Here is a 19,821-nt window from a genome sequence, read left to right on the forward strand (position 1 = left end):
ATAGACAGATGGGTAAGGGGAGAAAGAGAGAATGACCACTTGGGAGAGATGAGGATCCCGGTGCCACCACCCCGCTGACCAGAAGCTCTCGGGGTGTGCGAGAACACGTGGGCGGACGAAGAGAGAGCAGTAGGAGTAGCAGTGTTATCTGTGGTGATCCATGTTTCCGTCAGTGCCAAGAAGTCGAGGGACTGGAGGGAGGCATAGGCTGAGATGAACTCTGCCTTGTTGGCCGCAGATCGGCAGTTCCAGAGGCTACCGGAGACCTGGAACTCCACGTGGGTCGTGCGCGCTGGGACCACCAGATTAGGGTGGCCGCGGCCACGCGGTGTGGAGCGTTTGTATGGTCTGTGCAGAGAGGAGAGAACAGGGATAGATAGACACATAGTTGACAGGCTACAGAAGAGGCTACGCTAATGCAAAGGAGATTGGGATGACAAGTGGACTACACGTCTCGAATGTTCAGAAAGTTAAGCTTACGTAGCAAGAATCTTATTGACTAAAATGATTGAAATGATACAGTACTGCTGGAGTAGGCTAGCTGGCAGTGGCTGCGTTGTTGACTTTGTAGGCTAGCTGGCAGTGGCTGCGTTGTTGACACTACACTAATCAAGTCGTTCCGTTGAGTGTAATAGTTTCTACAGTGCTGCTATTCGGGGGCTAGCTGGCTAGCTAGCAGTGTTGATTCCGTTACGTTACGTTAAAAGAACGACAATAGCTGGCTAGCTAACCTAGAAAATCGCTCTAGACTACACAATTGTCTTTGATACAAAGACGGCTATGTAGCTAGCTAGCTACGATCAAACAAATCAAACCGTTGTACTGTAATGAAGTGAAATGAAAATGTGATACTACCTGTGGAGCGAAGCGGAATGTTGACCGGGTTGTTGAAGTTCTATTCGGTAGATGTTGGCTAGCTGTTGGCTAGCAAGCTAGCAGTATCTCCTGCGGACCGAAGTGTAGATGCGACCGCTCGCTCCAACCCATCTCTGTCGGAGACCATCTCTGTCGGCCTCATTTAACTTGGCAAAGCAAGTATTCCTGGTCGTAATGATGGCGAGGCGACCATCTCTGTCGGAGACCATCTCTGTCGGACCCATTTCACTTGGCAAAGCAAGTATTCCTGGTCGTAATGATGGTGAGGCGACCATCTCTGTCGGACACCATCTCTGTCGGCCTCATTTAACTTGGCAAAGCAAGTATTCCTGGTCGTAATGATGGTGAGGCGACCATCTCTGTCGGAGACCATCTCTGTCGGCCCCATTTCACTTGCCAAAGCAAGTATTCCTGGTCGGAATGATGGTGAGGCAACCATCTCTGTCGGAGACCATCTCTGTCGGCCCCATTTCACTTGGCAAAGCAAGTATTCCTGGTCGTAATGATGGTGAGGTGACCATCTCCGTCGGAGACCATCTCTGTCGGCCCCATTTCACTTGGCAAAGCAAGTATTCCTGGTCGTAATGATGGTGAGGTGACCATCTCCGTCGGAGACCATCTCTGTCGGCCCCATTTAACATGCCAAAGCAAGTATTCCTGGTCGTAATGATGGTGAGGCGACCATCTCTGTCGGAGACCATCTCTGTCGGCCTCATTTAACTTGGCAAAGCAAGTATTCCTGGTTGTAATGATGGTGAGGCGACCATCTCTGTCGGAGACCATCTCTGTCGGCCCCGTTTAACTTGCCAAAGCAAGTATTCCTGGTCGTAATGATGGTGAGGCGACCATCTCTGTCGGATACCATCTCTGTCGGCCCCATTTAACTTGGCAAAGCAAGTATTCCTGGTCGTAATGATGGTGAGGCGACCATCTCTGTCGGAGACCATCTCTGTCGGCCCCATTTAACTTGCCAAAGTTAGTATTCCTGGTCGTTTTTATATCCAATAGTTCCTCTACTTATTTTCCACCATAATTTGCAAATAAATTCATTAAAATCCTTCAATGTGATTTTCTGGATTTTTTTTTGTTCATTTTGTCTGTCATAGTTGAAGTGTACCTATGATGATAATTACAGGCCTCTCATCTTTTTAAGTGGGAGAACTTGCACAATTGGTGGCTGACAAAATACTTTTTTGCCCCACTGTATGTATATTGAAGAGCATGGGGCTGAAGTGGCATCCCTGTCTCACCCCACAGTCCTGAGAAAAGACATCTGGGTGTTTTTTTGCCAATTTTAACTGCACACTGTTTGTGTGTGTGTGTCATGTGTTTTTGCCCCCAACACCGCTTTCCATCATTGTGTATAGCAGACCGTCATGCCAAATTGAGTCTCTCTCTCTCTTTGTCTCTTACTCTCCCTCTCTCCTGCTGCGCGCTGACGGAACAGACACCGTAGTGGAGCAGGCAGCAGGCAGTCAGTTGGTCAGTAACGGAAAGCGGCACAGATAATATCGGTTTGTCTCACGCGTGCCCGCTGTTAAACACTTGACGTAATTCTCTCTTCTCTGCTCTAATCTGGAGAGAGGGAGAGAAAGAGAGGAGAGGACAGAGAACGAGAGAGAGAGAGAGAGAGAGGGCTAAAGGGAGGAATGGTGAATGAGAGGAGTTGACGGAGGAGTAGAGACGTTTATTCCGGCTGGTTACCTAGTGACGAGAGAGAGTCAACAGCCCGATATACAGGCGGATTTACCTTCCTCCATCACGGCTCCAGAACAGTGGCTCACCTTCGCTCAACCTGCCCGCCCAGCAGCGCCCTCATCCCGGCGAGAGGTAAAACATAGACTCCGTGCTCTGGCTGAGTTGTTTTTCTGCGTGAAAGCACCGCGGATGGAACAGCGGTTTCTAAACCTTAGTGAATTTATTTGCTGAAGGCGAGGAAGGCTCTCCTTCTTTCTCACTCTCTCCTTTCTCCTCCTCTATCTCTCATTATTTTCTTTACAAGGAGCTGCGTGTGTTGGAATGTCTATTTACAAATTTGATCACATCGATCGATTGATGTTTGGTGTTTCTATCCGTTCTCCGATGTCATTAATATCATCCAGCATGATTAAAATGACATGTTGTTGTAGGTATTTTAGTTTCATTGTAAACAGAAAACAATCATTTGTTTAACATTTAACTGGTCACTCTGAGATGTGATTATTAGTGACCTTTCAATGGAAACATAATTCATTTTATATTATTTAACTTAACAAGAGAGAGATCAGACATTTGTCAAGTAGTGTATGGGTAGTTAGTAGTTTAATAACCAGTTGTGATTATGTTAGGCTATGGGTAGTTAGTTAGTAGTTTAATAACCGGTTGTGATTAAGTTAGGCTACATGTAGTTAGTTAGTAGTTTAATAACCGGTTGTGACTAAGTTAGGCTACATGTAGTTAGTTAGTAGTTTAATAACCAGTTGTGATTATGTTAGGCTATGGGTAGTTAGTTAGTAGTTTAATAACCAGTTGTGATTATGTTAGGCTATGGGTAGTTAGTTAGCAGTTTAATAACCAGTTGTGATTATGTTAGGCTATGGGTAGTTAGTTTAATAACCAGTTGTGATTATGTTAGGCTACGTGTAGTTAGTTAGTAGTTTAATAACCAGTTGTGATTATGTCAGGCTAAAGGTGGATAGTTAGTAGTTTAATAACCAGTTGTGATTAAGTTAGGCTATCTGTAGTTAGTTAGTAGTTTAATTACTAGTTGTGATTATGTTAGGCAATGGGTAGTTAGTTAGTAGTTTAATAACCAGTTGTGATTAAGTTAGGCTATGGGTAGTTATTTAGTAGTTTAATAACTAGTTGTGATTATGTCTGTCTGTCTGTCTGTCTGTCTGTCTGTCTGTCTGTCTGTCTGTCTGTCTGTCTGTCTGTCTGTCTGTCTGTCTGTCTGTCTGTCTGTCTCTCTGTGTGTGTGTGTGTGTGTGTGTCAGTGTGTGTGTCAGTGTGTGTGTCAGTGTGTGTGTGTGATGAACCCTAAGGCTTCAAGTTGTTTTCAGTCAGTCCTGTCTTTACCAGCTGTGGCCGAAGACTCCTTAGGGAGCACTGATTAGAACACACACACACACACACACACACACACACACACACACACACACACACACACACACACACACACACACCACGCGTTTTTCTAACCTCATGTTGTCTCCTGCTCTACAGGTCCAGGAGCTGTCCTGAAAACGTCGTCTCCCCCTGTGTGTCCTGGGTTGTGATTGGTGTAGAGAGAAGTTCCACTATGACAGGCTGACCTTTCTGACCCTCTGTGACCCTCACCATGGTGACATGACAGACCTTAGTGTTCCCCACCACATCCATGTTAGAAACCCTTCATAGAGACGTACACACACACACACACACACACACACACACACACACACACACACACCTTGACACACACACACACACCCTGACACACACACACCCTGACACACACACACACACACACACACACACACACCCTGACATACACACACACACACACACACCCTGACATACACACACACCCTGTCATACACACACACCCTGACATACACCTATATACATCGCGACACACACCCTGACATACACACACACCCTGACACACACCCTGACATACACACACACCCTGACACACACCCTGACATACACCTGTATACATCGCGACACACACCCTGACATACACCTGTATACATCGCGACACACACCCTGACACACACCTGTATACACCTGTATACATCGCGACACACACCCTGTCATACACCCTGACATACACCTGTATACATCGCGACACACACCCTGACATACACCTGTATACATCGCGACACACACCCTGACACACACCTGTATACACCTGTATACATCGCGACACACACCCTGTCATACACCCTGACATACACCTGTATACATCGCGACACACACCCTGACATACACACACACCCTGACACACACCCTGACATACACCTGTATACACCGCGACACACACCCTGACATACACCTGTATACACCGCGACACACACCCTGACATACACACACACCCTGACATACACACACACCCTGACATACACCTGTATACACCGCGACACACACCCTGACACACACCCTGACATACACCTGTATACATCTCGACACACACCCTGACATACACACACACCCTGACATACACCTGTATACATCGCGACACACACCCTGACATACACCTGTATACATCGCGACACACACCCTGACATACACACACACCCTGACACACACCCTGACATACACCTGTATACACCGCGACACACACCCTGACACACACCCTGACATACACCCTGACATACACCTGTATACACCGCGACACACACCCTGACACACACCCTGACACACACCCTGACATACACCTGTATACATCGCGACACACACCCTGACATACACCTGTATACATCGCGACACACACCCTGACATACACACACACCCTGACATACACACACACCCTGACATACACCTGTATACATCGCGACACACACCCTGACATACACCTGTATACATCGCGACACACACCCTGACATACACCTGTATACACCGCGACACATCCAGGTAGTGATGTCGTTAGCGGTGCATGTCCGTCGCCACCTGCGGCGCTTCCTCCTCCTCCTCGCCTCTGGCTCCCTGCTAGGCTCCGCCTACTTCCTATTCTCTCACTCCGCCCCCACTCTACAGCTCAACCAATCAGGAGAGCACGTTGCTGTGGCGTGCCCCCTGCCCTTTCCAACTCCCTACAGATCCCCCAACACACACACCGACAGACGAACCAACCGGTACACACACACCGACAGACAACACGACCTCAACACACACACTAATAAACACCCAAACACACACACTGATAAACACCCCGACACACACACTGATAAACACCCCAACACACACACTGATAAACACCCCGACACACACACTGATGAACACCCCAACACACACCCCGATAAACACCCCAACACACACACTGATAAACACCCCAACACACACACTGATAAACACCCCAACACACACACTGATAAACACCCTGACACACACACTGATAAACACCCCGACACACACACTGATAAACACCCCAACACACACACCGACAGACGATCTGACCCCAACACACACACTGACAGACGATCTGACCCCAACACACACACCGATAAACACCCTGACACACACACTGATAAACACCCCGACACACACACTGATAAACACCCCAACACACACACTGATAAACACCCCAACACACACACCGATAAACACCCCAACACACACACTGATAAACACCCCAACACACACACCGATAAACACCCCGACACACACACTGATAAACACCCCGACACACACACTGATAAACACCCCAACACACACACTGATAAACACACTGACAGACGATCCGAACGCGACACGCAGCCCCTCCCCTCAGTCGACCCAGTAGTATTGGTACTAGTAGAATCACAGTATAGCCAGTTAGGACAGGACATAGTCGCCATCCTGGAGTCAGCCAGGTACCCCTTCACAACAGAGATCACCCCGGGGAAGAGAGACCTGCCTCCTCTCACTGACCAGGTTAATATTATTATTATTATGGGGAAGGGAGACCTGTCTCACTGACCAGGTTAATATTATTATTATTATGGGGAAGGGAGACCTGCTTCCTCTCACTGACCAGGTTAATATTATTATTATTATGGGGAAGGGAGACCTGCCTCACTGACCAGGTTAATATTATTATTATTATGGGGAAGGGAGACCTGTCTCCTCTCACTGACCAGGTTAATATTATTATTATTATGGGGAAGGGAGACCTGCCTCACTGACCAGGTTAATATTATTATTATTATGGGGAAGGGAGACCTGCCTCACTGACCAGGTTAATATTATTATTATTATGGGGAAGGGAGACCTGTCTCACTGACCAGGTTAATATTATTATTATTATGGGGAAGGGAGACCTGCCTCACTGACCAGGTTAATATTATTATTATTATGGGGAAGGGAGACCTGCCTCCTCTCACTGACCAGGTTAATATTATTATTATTATGGGGAAGGGAGACCTGTCTCACTGACCAGGTTAATATTATTATTATTATGGGGAAGGAGACCTGTCTCACTGACCAGGTTAATATTATTATTATTATGGGGAAGAGAGACCTGTCTCACTGACCAGGTTAATATTATTATTATTATGGGGAAGGAGACCTGTCTCACTGACCAGGTTAATATTATTATTATTATGGGGAAGAGAGACCTGCCTCACTGACCAGGTTAATATTATTATTATTATGGGGAAGGGAGACCTGTCTCACTGACCAGGTTAATATTATTATTATTATGGGGAAGGGAGACCTGTCTCCTCTCACTGACCAGGTTAATATTATTATTATTATGGGGAAGGGAGACCTGCCTCACTGACCAGGTTAATATTATTATTATTATATGGGGAAGGGAGACCTGTCTCCTCTCACTGACCAGGTTAATATTATTATTATTATTATGGGGAAGGGAGACCTGCCTCACTGACCAGGTTAATATTATTATTATTATGGAGAAGGGAGACCTGTCTCACTGACCAGGTTAATATTATTATTATTATGGAGAAGGGAGACCTGCCTCCTCTCACTGAACAGGTTAATATTATTATTATTATGGAGAAGGGAGACCTGCCTCACTGACCAGGTTAATATTATTATTATTATGGGGAAGGGAGACCTGTCTCACTGACCAGGTTAATATTATTATTATTATGGGGAAGGGAGACCTGCCTCCTCTCACTGACCAGGTTAATATTATTATTATTATGGAGAAGGGAGACCTGCCTCCTCTCACTGACCAGGTTAATATTATTATTATTATGGGGAAGGGAGACCTGTCTCCTCTCACTGACCAGGTTAATATTATTATTATTATGGGGAAGGGAGACCTGTCTCACTGACCAGGTTAATATTATTATTATTATGGGGAAGGGAGACCTGCCTCCTCTCACTGACCAGGTTAATATTATTATTATTATGGGGAAGGGAGACCTGTCTCACTGACCAGGTTAATATTATTATTATTATGGGGAAGGGAGACCTGCCTCACTGACCAGGTTAATATTATTATTATTATGGGGAAGGGAGACCTGCCTCCTCTCACTGACCAGGTTAATATTATTATTATTATGGGGAAGGGAGACCTGTCTCACTGACCAGGTTAATATTATTATTATTATGGGGAAGGGAGACCTGCCTCACTGACCAGGTTAATATTATTATTATTATGGGGAAGAGAGACCTGTCTCCTCTCACTGACCAGGTTAATATTATTATTATTATGGGGAAGGGAGACCTGTCTCACTGACCAGGTTAATATCATTATTATTATGGGGAAGGGAGACCTGTCTCCTCTAACTGACCAGGTTAATATTATTATTATTATGGGGAAGGGAGACCTGTCTCCTCTCACTGACCAGGTTAATATTATTATTATTATGGGGAAGGGAGACCTGTCTCACTGACCAGGTTAATATTATTATTATTATGGGGAAGGGAGACCTGTCTCCTCTCACTGACCAGGTTAATATTATTATTATTATGGGGAAGGGAGACCTGCCTCACTGACCAGGTTAATATTATTATTATTATGGGGAAGGGAGACCTGTCTCCTCTCACTGACCAGGTTAATATTATTATTATTATGGGGAAGGGAGACCTGCTTCCTCTCACTGACCAGGTTAATATTATTATTATTATGGGGAAGGGAGACCTGTCTCACTGACCAGGTTAATATTATTATTATTATGGGGAAGGGAGACCTGTCTCACTGACCAGGTTAATATTATTATTATTATGGGGAAGGGAGACCTGTCTCACTGACCAGGTTAATATTATTATTATTATGGGGAAGGGAGACCTGTCTCCTCTCACTGACCAGGTTAATATTATTATTATTATGGGGAAGGGAGACCTGCCTCACTGACCAGGTTAATATTATTATTATTATGGGGAAGGGAGACCTGTCTCACTGACCAGGTTAATATTATTATTATTATGGGGAAGGGAGACCTGTCTCACTGACCAGGTTAATATTATTATTATTATGGGGAAGGAGACCTGTCTCCTCTCACTGACCAGGTTAATATTATTATTATTATGGGGAAGGGAGACCTGCCTCCTCTCACTGACCAGGTTAATATTATTATTATTATGGGGAAGGGAGACCTGCCTCACTGACCAGGTTAATATTATTATTATTATGGGGAAGGGAGACCTGCCTCCTCTCACTGACCAGGTTAATATTATTATTATTATGGGGAAGGGAGACCTGCCTCACTGACCAGGTTAATATTATTATTATTATTATGGGGAAGGGAGACCTGTCTCCTCTCACTGACCAGGTTAATATTATTATTATTATGGGGAAGGGAGACCTGCCTCCTCTCACTGACCAGGTTAATATTATTATTATTATGGTGAAGGGAGACCTGTCTCACTGACCAGGTTAATATTATTATTATTATGGGGAAGGGAGACCTGTCTCACTGACCAGGTTAATATTATTATTATTATGGGGAAGGGGAGACCTGTCTCACTGACCAGGTTAATATTATTATTATTATGGGGAAGGGAGACCTGCCTCCTCTCACTGACCAGGTTAATATTATTATTATTATGGGGAAGGGAGACCTGTCTCACTGACCAGGTTAATATTATTATTATTATGGGGAAGGGAGACCTGCCTCACTGACCAGGTTAATATTATTATTATTATGGGGAAGGGAGACCTGTCTCCTCTCACTGACCAGGTTAATATTATTATTATTATGGGGAAGGGAGACCTGTCTCCTCTCACTGAACAGGTTAATATTATTATTATTATGGGGAAGGGAGACCTGCCTCCTCTCACTGACCAGGTTAATATTATTATTATGGGGAAGGGAGACCTGTCTCACTGACCAGGTTAATATTATTATTATTATGGGGAAGGTAGACCTGTCTCCTCTCACTGACCAGGTTAATATTATTATTATGGGGAAGGGAGACCTGTCTCACTGACCAGGTTAATATTATTATTATTATGGGGAAGGTAGACCTGCCTCACTGACCAGGTTAATATTATTATTATTATGGGGAAGGTAGACCTGTCTCACTGACCAGGTTAATATTATTATTATTATGGGGAAGGTAGACCTGCCTCACTGACCAGGTTAATATTATTATTATTATGGGGAAGGTAGACCTGCCTCACTGACCAGGTTAATATTATTATTATTATGGGGAAGGGAGACCTGTCTCCTCTCACTGACCAGGTTAATATTATTATTATTATGGGGAAGGGAGACCTGTCTCACTGACCAGGTTAATATTATTATTATTATGGGGAAGGGAGACCTGTCTCACTGACCAGGTTAATATTATTATTATTATGGGGAAGGGAGACCTGCCTCCTCTCACTGACCAGGTTAATATTATTATTATTATGGGGAAGAGAGACCTGTCTCACTGACCAGGTTAATATTATTATTATTATGGGGAAGGGAGACCTGTCTCACTGACCAGGTTAATATTATTATTATTATGGGGAAGAGAGACCTGTCTCACTGACCAGGTTAATATTATTATTATTATGGGGAAGGGAGACCTGCCTCACTGACCAGGTTAATATTATTATTATTATGGGGAAGGGAGACCTGTCTCACTGACCAGGTTAATATTATTATTATTATGGGGAAGGGAGACCTACCTCCTCTCACTGACCAGGTTAATATTATTATTATTATGGGGAAGGAGACCTGTCTCACTGACCAGGTTAATATTATTATTATTATGGGGAAGGGAGACCTGTCTCACTGACCAGGTTAATATTATTATTATTATGGGGAAGGGAGACCTGTCTCACTGACCAGGTTAATATTATTATTATTATGGGGAAGGGAGACCTGTCTCACTGACCAGGTTAATATTATTATTATTATGGGGAAGGGAGACCTGTCTCACTGACCAGGTTAATATTATTATTATTATGGGGAAGGGAGACCTGTCTCCTCTCACTGACCAGGTTAATATTATTATTATTATGGGGAAGGGAGACCTGCCTCACTGACCAGGTTAATATTATTATTATTATGGGGAAGAGAGACCTGCCTCCTCTCACTGACCAGGTTAATATTATTATTATTATGGGGAAGGGAGACCTGCCTCACTGACCAGGTTAATATTATTATTATTATGGGGAAGGGAGACCTGTCTCACTGACCAGGTTAATATTATTATTATGGGGAAGGGAGACCTGCCTCACTGACCAGGTTAATATTATTATTATTATGGGGAAGGGAGACCTGTCTCACTGACCAGGTTAATATTATTATTATTATGGGGAAGGGAGACCTGCCTCACTGACCAGGTTAATATTATTATTATTATGGGGAAGGGAGACCTGTCTCCTCTCACTGACCAGGTTAATATTATTATTATTATTATGGGGAAGGGAGACCTGCCTCCTCTCACTGACCAGGTTAATATTATTATTATTATGGGGAAGGGAGACCTGTCTCACTGACCAGGTTAATATTATTATTATTATGGGGAAGGGAGACCTGCCTCACTGACCAGGTTAATATTATTATTATTATGGGGAAGGGAGACCTGTCTCACTGACCAGGTTAATATTATTATTATTATGGGGAAGGGAGACCTGCCTCACTGACCAGGTTAATATTATTATTATTATGGGGAAGGGAGACCTGCCTCCTCTCACTGACCAGGTTAATATTATTATTATTATGGGGAAGGGAGACCTGCCTCACTGACCAGGTTAATATTATTATTATTATGGGGAAGGGAGACCTGCTTCCTCTCACTGACCAGGTTAATATTATTATTATTATGGGGAAGGGAGACCTGCCTCACTGACCAGGTTAATATTATTATTATTATGGGGAAGGGAGACCTGCCTCACTGACCAGGTTAATATTATTATTATTATGGGGAAGGGAGACCTGCCTCACTGACCAGGTTAATATTATTATTATTATGGGGAAGGGAGACCTGCTTCCTCTCACTGACCAGGTTAATATTATTATTATTATGGGGAAGGGAGACCTGCCTCACTGACCAGGTTAATATTATTATTATTATGGGGAAGGGAGACCTGTCTCCTCTCACTGACCAGGTTAATATTATTATTATTATGGGGAAGGGAGACCTGCCTCCTCTCACTGACCAGGTTAATATTATTATTATTATGGGGAAGGGAGACCTGCCTCACTGACCAGGTTAATATTATTATTATTATGGGGAAGGGAGACCTGTCTCACTGACCAGGTTAATATTATTATTATTATGGGGAAGGGAGACCTGCCTCCTCTCACTGACCAGGTTAATATTATTATTATTATGGGGAAGGGAGACCTGCCTCACTGACCAGGTTAATATTATTATTATTATGGGGAAGGGAGACCTGTCTCACTGACCAGGTTAATATTATTATTATTATGGGGAAGGGAGACCTGTCTCACTGACCAGGTTAATATTATTATTATTATGGGGAAGGGAGACCTGCCTCACTGACCAGGTTAATATTATTATTATTATGGGGAAGGGAGACCTGTCTCCTCTCACTGACCAGGTTAATATTATTATTATTATGGGGAAGGGAGACCTGCCTCACTGACCAGGTTAATATTATTATTATTATGGGGAAGGGAGACCTGTCTCCTCTCACTGACCAGGTTAATATTATTATTATTATTATGGGGAAGGGAGACCTGCCTCCTCTCACTGACCAGGTTAATATTATTATTATTATGGGGAAGGGAGACCTGCCTCACTGACCAGGTTAATATTATTATTATTATGGGGAAGGGAGACCTGCTTCCTCTCACTGACCAGGTTAATATTATTATTATTATGGGGAAGGGAGACCTGCCTCACTGACCAGGTTAATATTATTATTATTATGGGGAAGGGAGACCTGCCTCACTGACCAGGTTAATATTATTATTATTATGGGGAAGGGAGACCTGCCTCACTGACCAGGTTAATATTATTATTATTATGGGGAAGGGAGACCTGCTTCCTCTCACTGACCAGGTTAATATTATTATTATTATGGGGAAGGGAGACCTGCCTCACTGACCAGGTTAATATTATTATTATTATGGGGAAGGAGACCTGTCTCCTCTCACTGACCAGGTTAATATTATTATTATTATGGGGAAGGGAGACCTGCCTCCTCTCACTGACCAGGTTAATATTATTATTATTATGGGGAAGGGAGACCTGCCTCACTGACCAGGTTAATATTATTATTATTATGGGGAAGGGAGACCTGTCTCACTGACCAGGTTAATATTATTATTATTATGGGGAAGGGAGACCTGTCTCACTGACCAGGTTAATATTATTATTATTATGGGGAAGGGAGACCTGCCTCACTGACCAGGTTAATATTATTATTATTATGGGGAAGGGAGACCTGTCTCACTGACCAGGTTAATATTATTATTATTATGGGGAAGGGGGACCTGTCTCCTCTCACTGACCAGGTTAATATTATTATTATTATTATGGGGAAGGGAGACCTGCCTCCTCTCACTGACCAGGTTAATATTATTATTATTATGGGGAAGGGAGACCTGCCTCACTGACCAGGTTAATATTATTATTATTATGGGGAAGGGGGACCTGTCTCCTCTCACTGACCAGGTTAATATTATTATTATTATTATGGGGAAGGGAGACCTGTCTCCTCTCACTGACCAGGTTAATATTATTATTATTATGGGGAAGGGAGACCTGCCTCCTCTCACTGACCAGGTTAATATTATTATTATTATGGGGAAGGGAGACCTGCCTCCTCTCACTGACCAGGTTAATATTATTATTATTATGGGGAAGGGAGACCTGCCTCACTGACCAGGTTAATATTATTATTATTATGGGGAAGGGAGACCTGTCTCACTGACCAGGTTAATATTATTATTATTATGGGGAAGGGAGACCTGTCTCACTGACCAGGTTAATATTATTATTATTATGGGGAAGGGAGACCTGTCTCACTGACCAGGTTAATATTATTATTATTATGGGGAAGGGAGACCTGCCTCCTCTCACTGACCAGGTTAATATTATTATTATTATGGGGAAGGGAGACCTGCCTCCTCTCACTGACCAGGTTAATATTATTATATTATGGGGAAGGGAGACCTGTCTCACTGACCAGGTTAATATTATTATTATTATGGGGAAGGGAGACCTGTCTCCTCTCACTGACCAGGTTAATATTATTATTATTATGGGGAAGGGAGACCTGTCTCACTGACCAGGTTAATATTATTATTATGGGGAAGGGAGACCTGTCTCCTCTCACTGACCAGGGTAATATTATTACTATGGGGAAGGGAGACCTGCCTCACTGACCAGGTTAATATTATTATTATTATGGGGAAGGGAGACCTGCCTCACTGACCAGGTTAATATTATTATTATTATGGGGAAGGGAGACCTGTCTCCTCTCACTGACCAGGTTAATATTATTATTATTATGGGGAAGGGAGACCTGCCTCCTCTCACTGACCAGGTTAATATTATTATTATTATTATGGGGAAGGGAGACCTGCCTCACTGACCAGGTTAATATTATTATTATTATGGGGAAGGGAGACCTGTCTCACTGACCAGGTTAATATTATTATTATTATGGGGAAGGGAGACCTGTCTCCTCTCACTGACCAGGTTAATATTATTATTATTATGGGGAAGGGAGACCTGCCTCACTGACCAGGTTAATATTATTATTATTATGGGGAAGGGAGACCTGTCTCCTCTCACTGACCAGGTTAATATTATTATTATTATGGGGAAGGGAGACCTGCCTCACTGACCAGGTTAATATTATTATTATTATGGGGAAGGGAGACCTGTCTCCTCTCACTGACCAGGTTAATATTATTATTATTATGGGGAAGGGAGACCTGTCTCACTGACCAGGTTAATATTATTATTATTATGGGGAAGGGAGACCTGTCTCCTCTCACTGACCAGGTTAATATTATTATTATTATGGGGAAGGGAGACCTGCCTCCTCTCACTGACCAGGTTAATATTATTATTATTATTATGGGGAAGGGAGACCTGTCTCACTGACCAGGTTAATATTATTATTATTATGGGGAAGGGAGACCTGTCTCACTGACCAGGTTAATATTATTATATTATGGGGAAGGGAGACCTGTCTCACTGACCAGGTTAATATTATTATTATTATGGGGAAGGGAGACCTGCCTCCTCTCACTGACCAGGTTAATATTATTATTATTATGGGGAAGGGAGACCTGCCTCCTCTCACTGACCAGGTTAATATTATTATTATTATGGGGAAGGGTGACCTGTCTCACTGACCAGGTTAATATTATTATTATTATGGGGAAGGGAGACCTGTCTCATCTCACTGACCAGGTTAATATTATTATTATTATGGGGAAGGGAGACCTGTCTCCTCTCACTGACCAGGTTAATATTATTATTATTATGGGGAAGGGAGACCTGCTTCCTCTCACTGACCTGGTTAATATTATTATTATTATGGGGAAGGGAGACCTGTCTCACTGACCAGGTTAATATTATTATTATTATGGGGAAGGGAGACCTGTCTCCTCTCACTGACCAGGTTAATATTATTATTATTATGGGGGAGGGAGACCTGTCTCCTCTCACTGACCAGGTTAATATTATTATTATTATGGGGAAGGGAGACCTGTCTCACTGACCAGGTTAATATTATTATTATTATGGGGAAGGGAGACCTGTCTCCTCTCACTGACCAGGTTAATATTATTATTATTATGGAGAAGGGAGACCTGCCTCCTCTCACTGACCAGGTTAATATTATTATTATTATGGGGAAGGGAGACCTGCCTCACTGACCAGGTTAATATTATTATTATTATGGGGAAGGGAGACCTGTCTCACTGACCAGGTTAATATTATTATTATTATGGGGAAGGGAGACCTGTCTCACTGACCAGGTTAATATTATTATTATTATGGGGAAGGGAGACCTGTCTCACTGACCAGGTTAATATTATTATTATTATGGGGAAGGGAGACCTGTCTCACTGACCAGGTTAATATTATTATTATTATGGGGAAGGGAGACCTGTCTCCTCTCACTGACCAGGTTAATATTATTATTATTATGGGGGAGGGAGACCTGCCTCCTCTCACTGACCAGGTTAATATTATTATTATTATGGGGAAGGGAGACCTGTCTCTCTGACCAGGTTAATATTATTATTATTATGGGGAAGGGAGACCTGCCTCACTGACCAGGTTAATATTATTATTATTATGGGGAAGGGAGACCTGTCTCACTGACCAGGTTAATATTATTATTATTATGGGGAAGGGAGACCTGCCTCCTCTCACTGACCAGGTTAATATTATTATTATTATGGGGAAGGGAGACCTGCCTCACTGACCAGGTTAATATTATTATTATTATGGGGAAGGGAGACCTGTCTCACTGACCAGGTTAATATTATTATTATTATGGGGAAGGGAGACCTGCCTCCTCTCACTGACCAGGTTAATATTATTATTATTATGGGGAAGGGAGACCTGTCTCCTCTCACTGACCAGGTTAATATTATTATTATTATGGGGAAGGGAGACCTGTCTCCTCTCACTGACCAGGTTAATATTATTATTATTATGGGGAAGGGAGACCTGCCTCCTCTCACTGACCAGGTTAATATTATTATTATTATGGGGAAGGGAGACCTGCCTCACTGACCAGGTTAATATTATTATTATTATGGGGAAGGGAGACCTGTCTCACTGACCAGGTTAATATAATTATTATTATGAGGAAGGGAGACCTGTCTCACTGACCAGGTTAATATTATTATTATTATGGAGAAGGGAGACCTGTCTCACTGACCAGGTTAATATTATTATTATTATGGGGAAGGGAGACCTGCCTCACTGACCAGGTTAATATTATTATTATTATGGGGAAGGGAGACCTGCCTCCTCTCACTGAACAGGTTAATATTATTATTATTATGGAGAAGGGAGACCTGCCTCCTCTCACTGAACAGGTTAATATTATTATTATTATGGAGAAGGAGACCTGCCTCACTGACCAGGTTAATATTATTATTATTATGGGGAAGGGAGACCTGTCTCCTCTCACTGACCAGGTTAATATTATTATTATTATGGGGAAGAGAGACCTGTCTCACTGACCAGGTTAATATTATTATTATTATGGGGAAGGGAGACCTGTCTCACTGACCAGGTTAATATTATTATTATTATGGGGAAGGGAGACCTGTCTCCTCTCACTGACCAGGTTAATATTATTATTATTATGGGGAAGGGAGACCTGTCTCCTCTCACTGACCAGGTTAATATTATTATTATTATGGGGAAGGGAGACCTGCCTCACTGACCAGGTTAATATTATTATTATTATGGAGAAGGGAGACCTGCCTCACTGACCAGGTTAATATTATTATTATTATGGGGAAGGGAGACCTGTCTCACTGACCAGGTTAATATTATTATTATTATGGAGAAGGGAGACCTGCCTAACTGACCAGGTTAATATTATTATTATTATGGGGAAGGGAGACCTGTCTCACTGACCAGGTTAATATTATTATTATTATGGGGAAGGGAGACCTGTCTCACTGACCAGGTTAATAGTATTATTATTATGGGGAAGGGAGACCTGTCTCACTGACCAGGTTAATAGTATTATTATTATGGGGAAGGGAGACCTGTCTCCTCTCACTGACCAGGTTAATATTATTATTATTATGGGGAAGGGAGACCTGTCTCCTCTCACTGACCAGGTTAATATTATTATTATTATGGGGAAGGGAGACCTGTCTCACTGACCAGGTTAATATTATTATTATTATGGGGAAGGGAGACCTGTCTCACTGACCAGGTTAATATTATTATTATTATGGGGAAGGGAGACCTGTCTCCTCTCACTGACCAGGTTAATATTATTATTATTATGGGGAAGGGAGACCTGCCTCCTCTCACTGACCAGGATAATATTATTATTATTATGGGGAAGGGAGACCTGTCTCACTGACCAGGTTAATATTATTATTATTATGGGGAAGGGAGACCTGTCTCCTCTCACTGACCAGGTTAATATTATTATTATTATGGGGAAGGGAGACCTGTCTCCTCTCACTGACCAGGTTAATATTATTATTATTATGGGGAAGGGAGACCTGTCTCCTCTCACTGACCAGGTTAATATTATTATTATTATGGGGAAGGGAGACCTGTCTCCTCTCACTGACCAGGTTAATATTATTATTATTATGGGGAAGGGAGACCTGTCTCCTCTCACTGACCAGGTTAATATTATTATTATTATTATGGGGAAGGGAGACCTGTCTCACTGACCAGGTTAATATTATTATTATTATGGGGAAGGGAGACCTGTCTCCTCTCACTGACCAGGTTAATATTATTATTATTATGGGGAAGGGAGACCTGTCTCACTGACCAGGTTAATATTATTATTATTATGGGGAAGGGAGACCTGTCTCACTGACCAGGTTAATATTATTATTATTATGGGGAAGGGAGACCTGTCTCACTGACCAGGTTAATATTATTATTATTATGGGTAAGGTAGACCTGCCTCACTGACCAGGTTAATATTATTATTATTATGGGGAAGGGAGACCTGCCTCACTGACCAGGTTAATATTATTATTATTATGGGGAAGGGAGACCTGTCTCCTCTCACTGACCAGGTTAATATTATTATTATTATGGGGAAGGGAGACCTGTCTCCTCTCACTGACCAGGTTAATATTATTATTATTATGGGGAAGGGAGACCTGCCTCCTCTCACTGAACAGGTTAATATTATTATTATTATGGGGAAGGGAGACCTGTCTCCTCTCACTGACCAGGTTAATATTATTATTATTATGGGGAAGGGAGACCTGTCTCCTCTCACTGAACAGGTTAATATTATTATTATTATGGGGAAGGGAGACCTGTCTCCTCTCACTGACCAGGTTAATATTATTATTATTATGGGGAAGGGAGACCTGTCTCCTCTCACTGACCAGGTTAATATTATTATTATTATGGGGAAGGGAGACCTGTCTCCTCTCACTGACCAGGTTAATATTATTATTATTATGGGGAAGGGAGACCTGTCTCACTGACCAGGTTAATATTATTATTATTATGGGGAAGGGAGACCTGCCTCCTCTCACTGACCAGGTTAATATAATTATTATTATGAGGAAGGGAGACCTGTCTCACTGACCAGGTTAATATTATTATTATTATGGAGAAGGGAGACCTGTCTCACTGACCAGGTTAATATTATTATTATTATGGGGAAGGGAGACCTGCCTCACTGACCAGGTTAATATTATTATTATTATGGGGAAGGGAGACCTGCCTCCTCTCACTGACCAGGTTAATATTATTATTATTATGGAGAAGGGAGACCTGCCTCCTCTCACTGAACAGGTTAATATTATTATTATTATGGAGAAGGGAGACCTGCCTCACTGACCAGGTTAATATTATTATTATTATGGGGAAGGGAGACCTGTCTCACTGACCAGGTTAATATTATTATTATTATGGGGAAGGGAGACCTGCCTCCTCTCACTGAACAGGTTAATATTATTATTATTATGGAGAAGGGAGACCTGCCTCCTCTCACTGAACAGGTTAATATTATTATTATTATGGAGAAGGGAGACCTGCCTCACTGACCAGGTTAATATTATTATTATTATGGGGAAGGGAGACCTGTCTCCTCTCACTGACCAGGTTAATATTATTATTATTATGGGGAAGAGAGACCTGCCTCACTGACCAGGTTAATATTATTATTATTGTGGGGAAGGGAGACCTGTCTCCTCTCACTGACCA

General features: G+C 42.7%; 1 protein-coding gene across 1 annotated transcript in view; it reads left to right on the top strand.

Annotated features, from left to right (window-relative positions):
* Positions 1-2,398: 2,398 nt before the first annotated feature.
* Positions 2,399-19,821, top strand: part of LOC135531564 (bifunctional heparan sulfate N-deacetylase/N-sulfotransferase 4-like) — a 49,913-nt gene continuing 32,490 nt past the window's right edge. Inside the window, exons 1-3 of the mRNA XM_064959572.1 lie at positions 2,399-2,706; positions 4,081-5,642; positions 6,291-6,471. Coding sequence (XP_064815644.1) covers positions 5,479-5,642; positions 6,291-6,471 — 345 coding nt within the window. The 5' untranslated portion in view covers positions 2,399-2,706; positions 4,081-5,478. The remainder of the gene's footprint in view (positions 2,707-4,080; positions 5,643-6,290; positions 6,472-19,821) is intronic.

The sequence above is a fragment of the Oncorhynchus masou genome, unplaced genomic scaffold, assembly GCF_036934945.1.
Source record: "Oncorhynchus masou masou isolate Uvic2021 unplaced genomic scaffold, UVic_Omas_1.1 unplaced_scaffold_1647, whole genome shotgun sequence".
Taxonomy (NCBI): domain Eukaryota; kingdom Metazoa; phylum Chordata; class Actinopteri; order Salmoniformes; family Salmonidae; genus Oncorhynchus; species Oncorhynchus masou.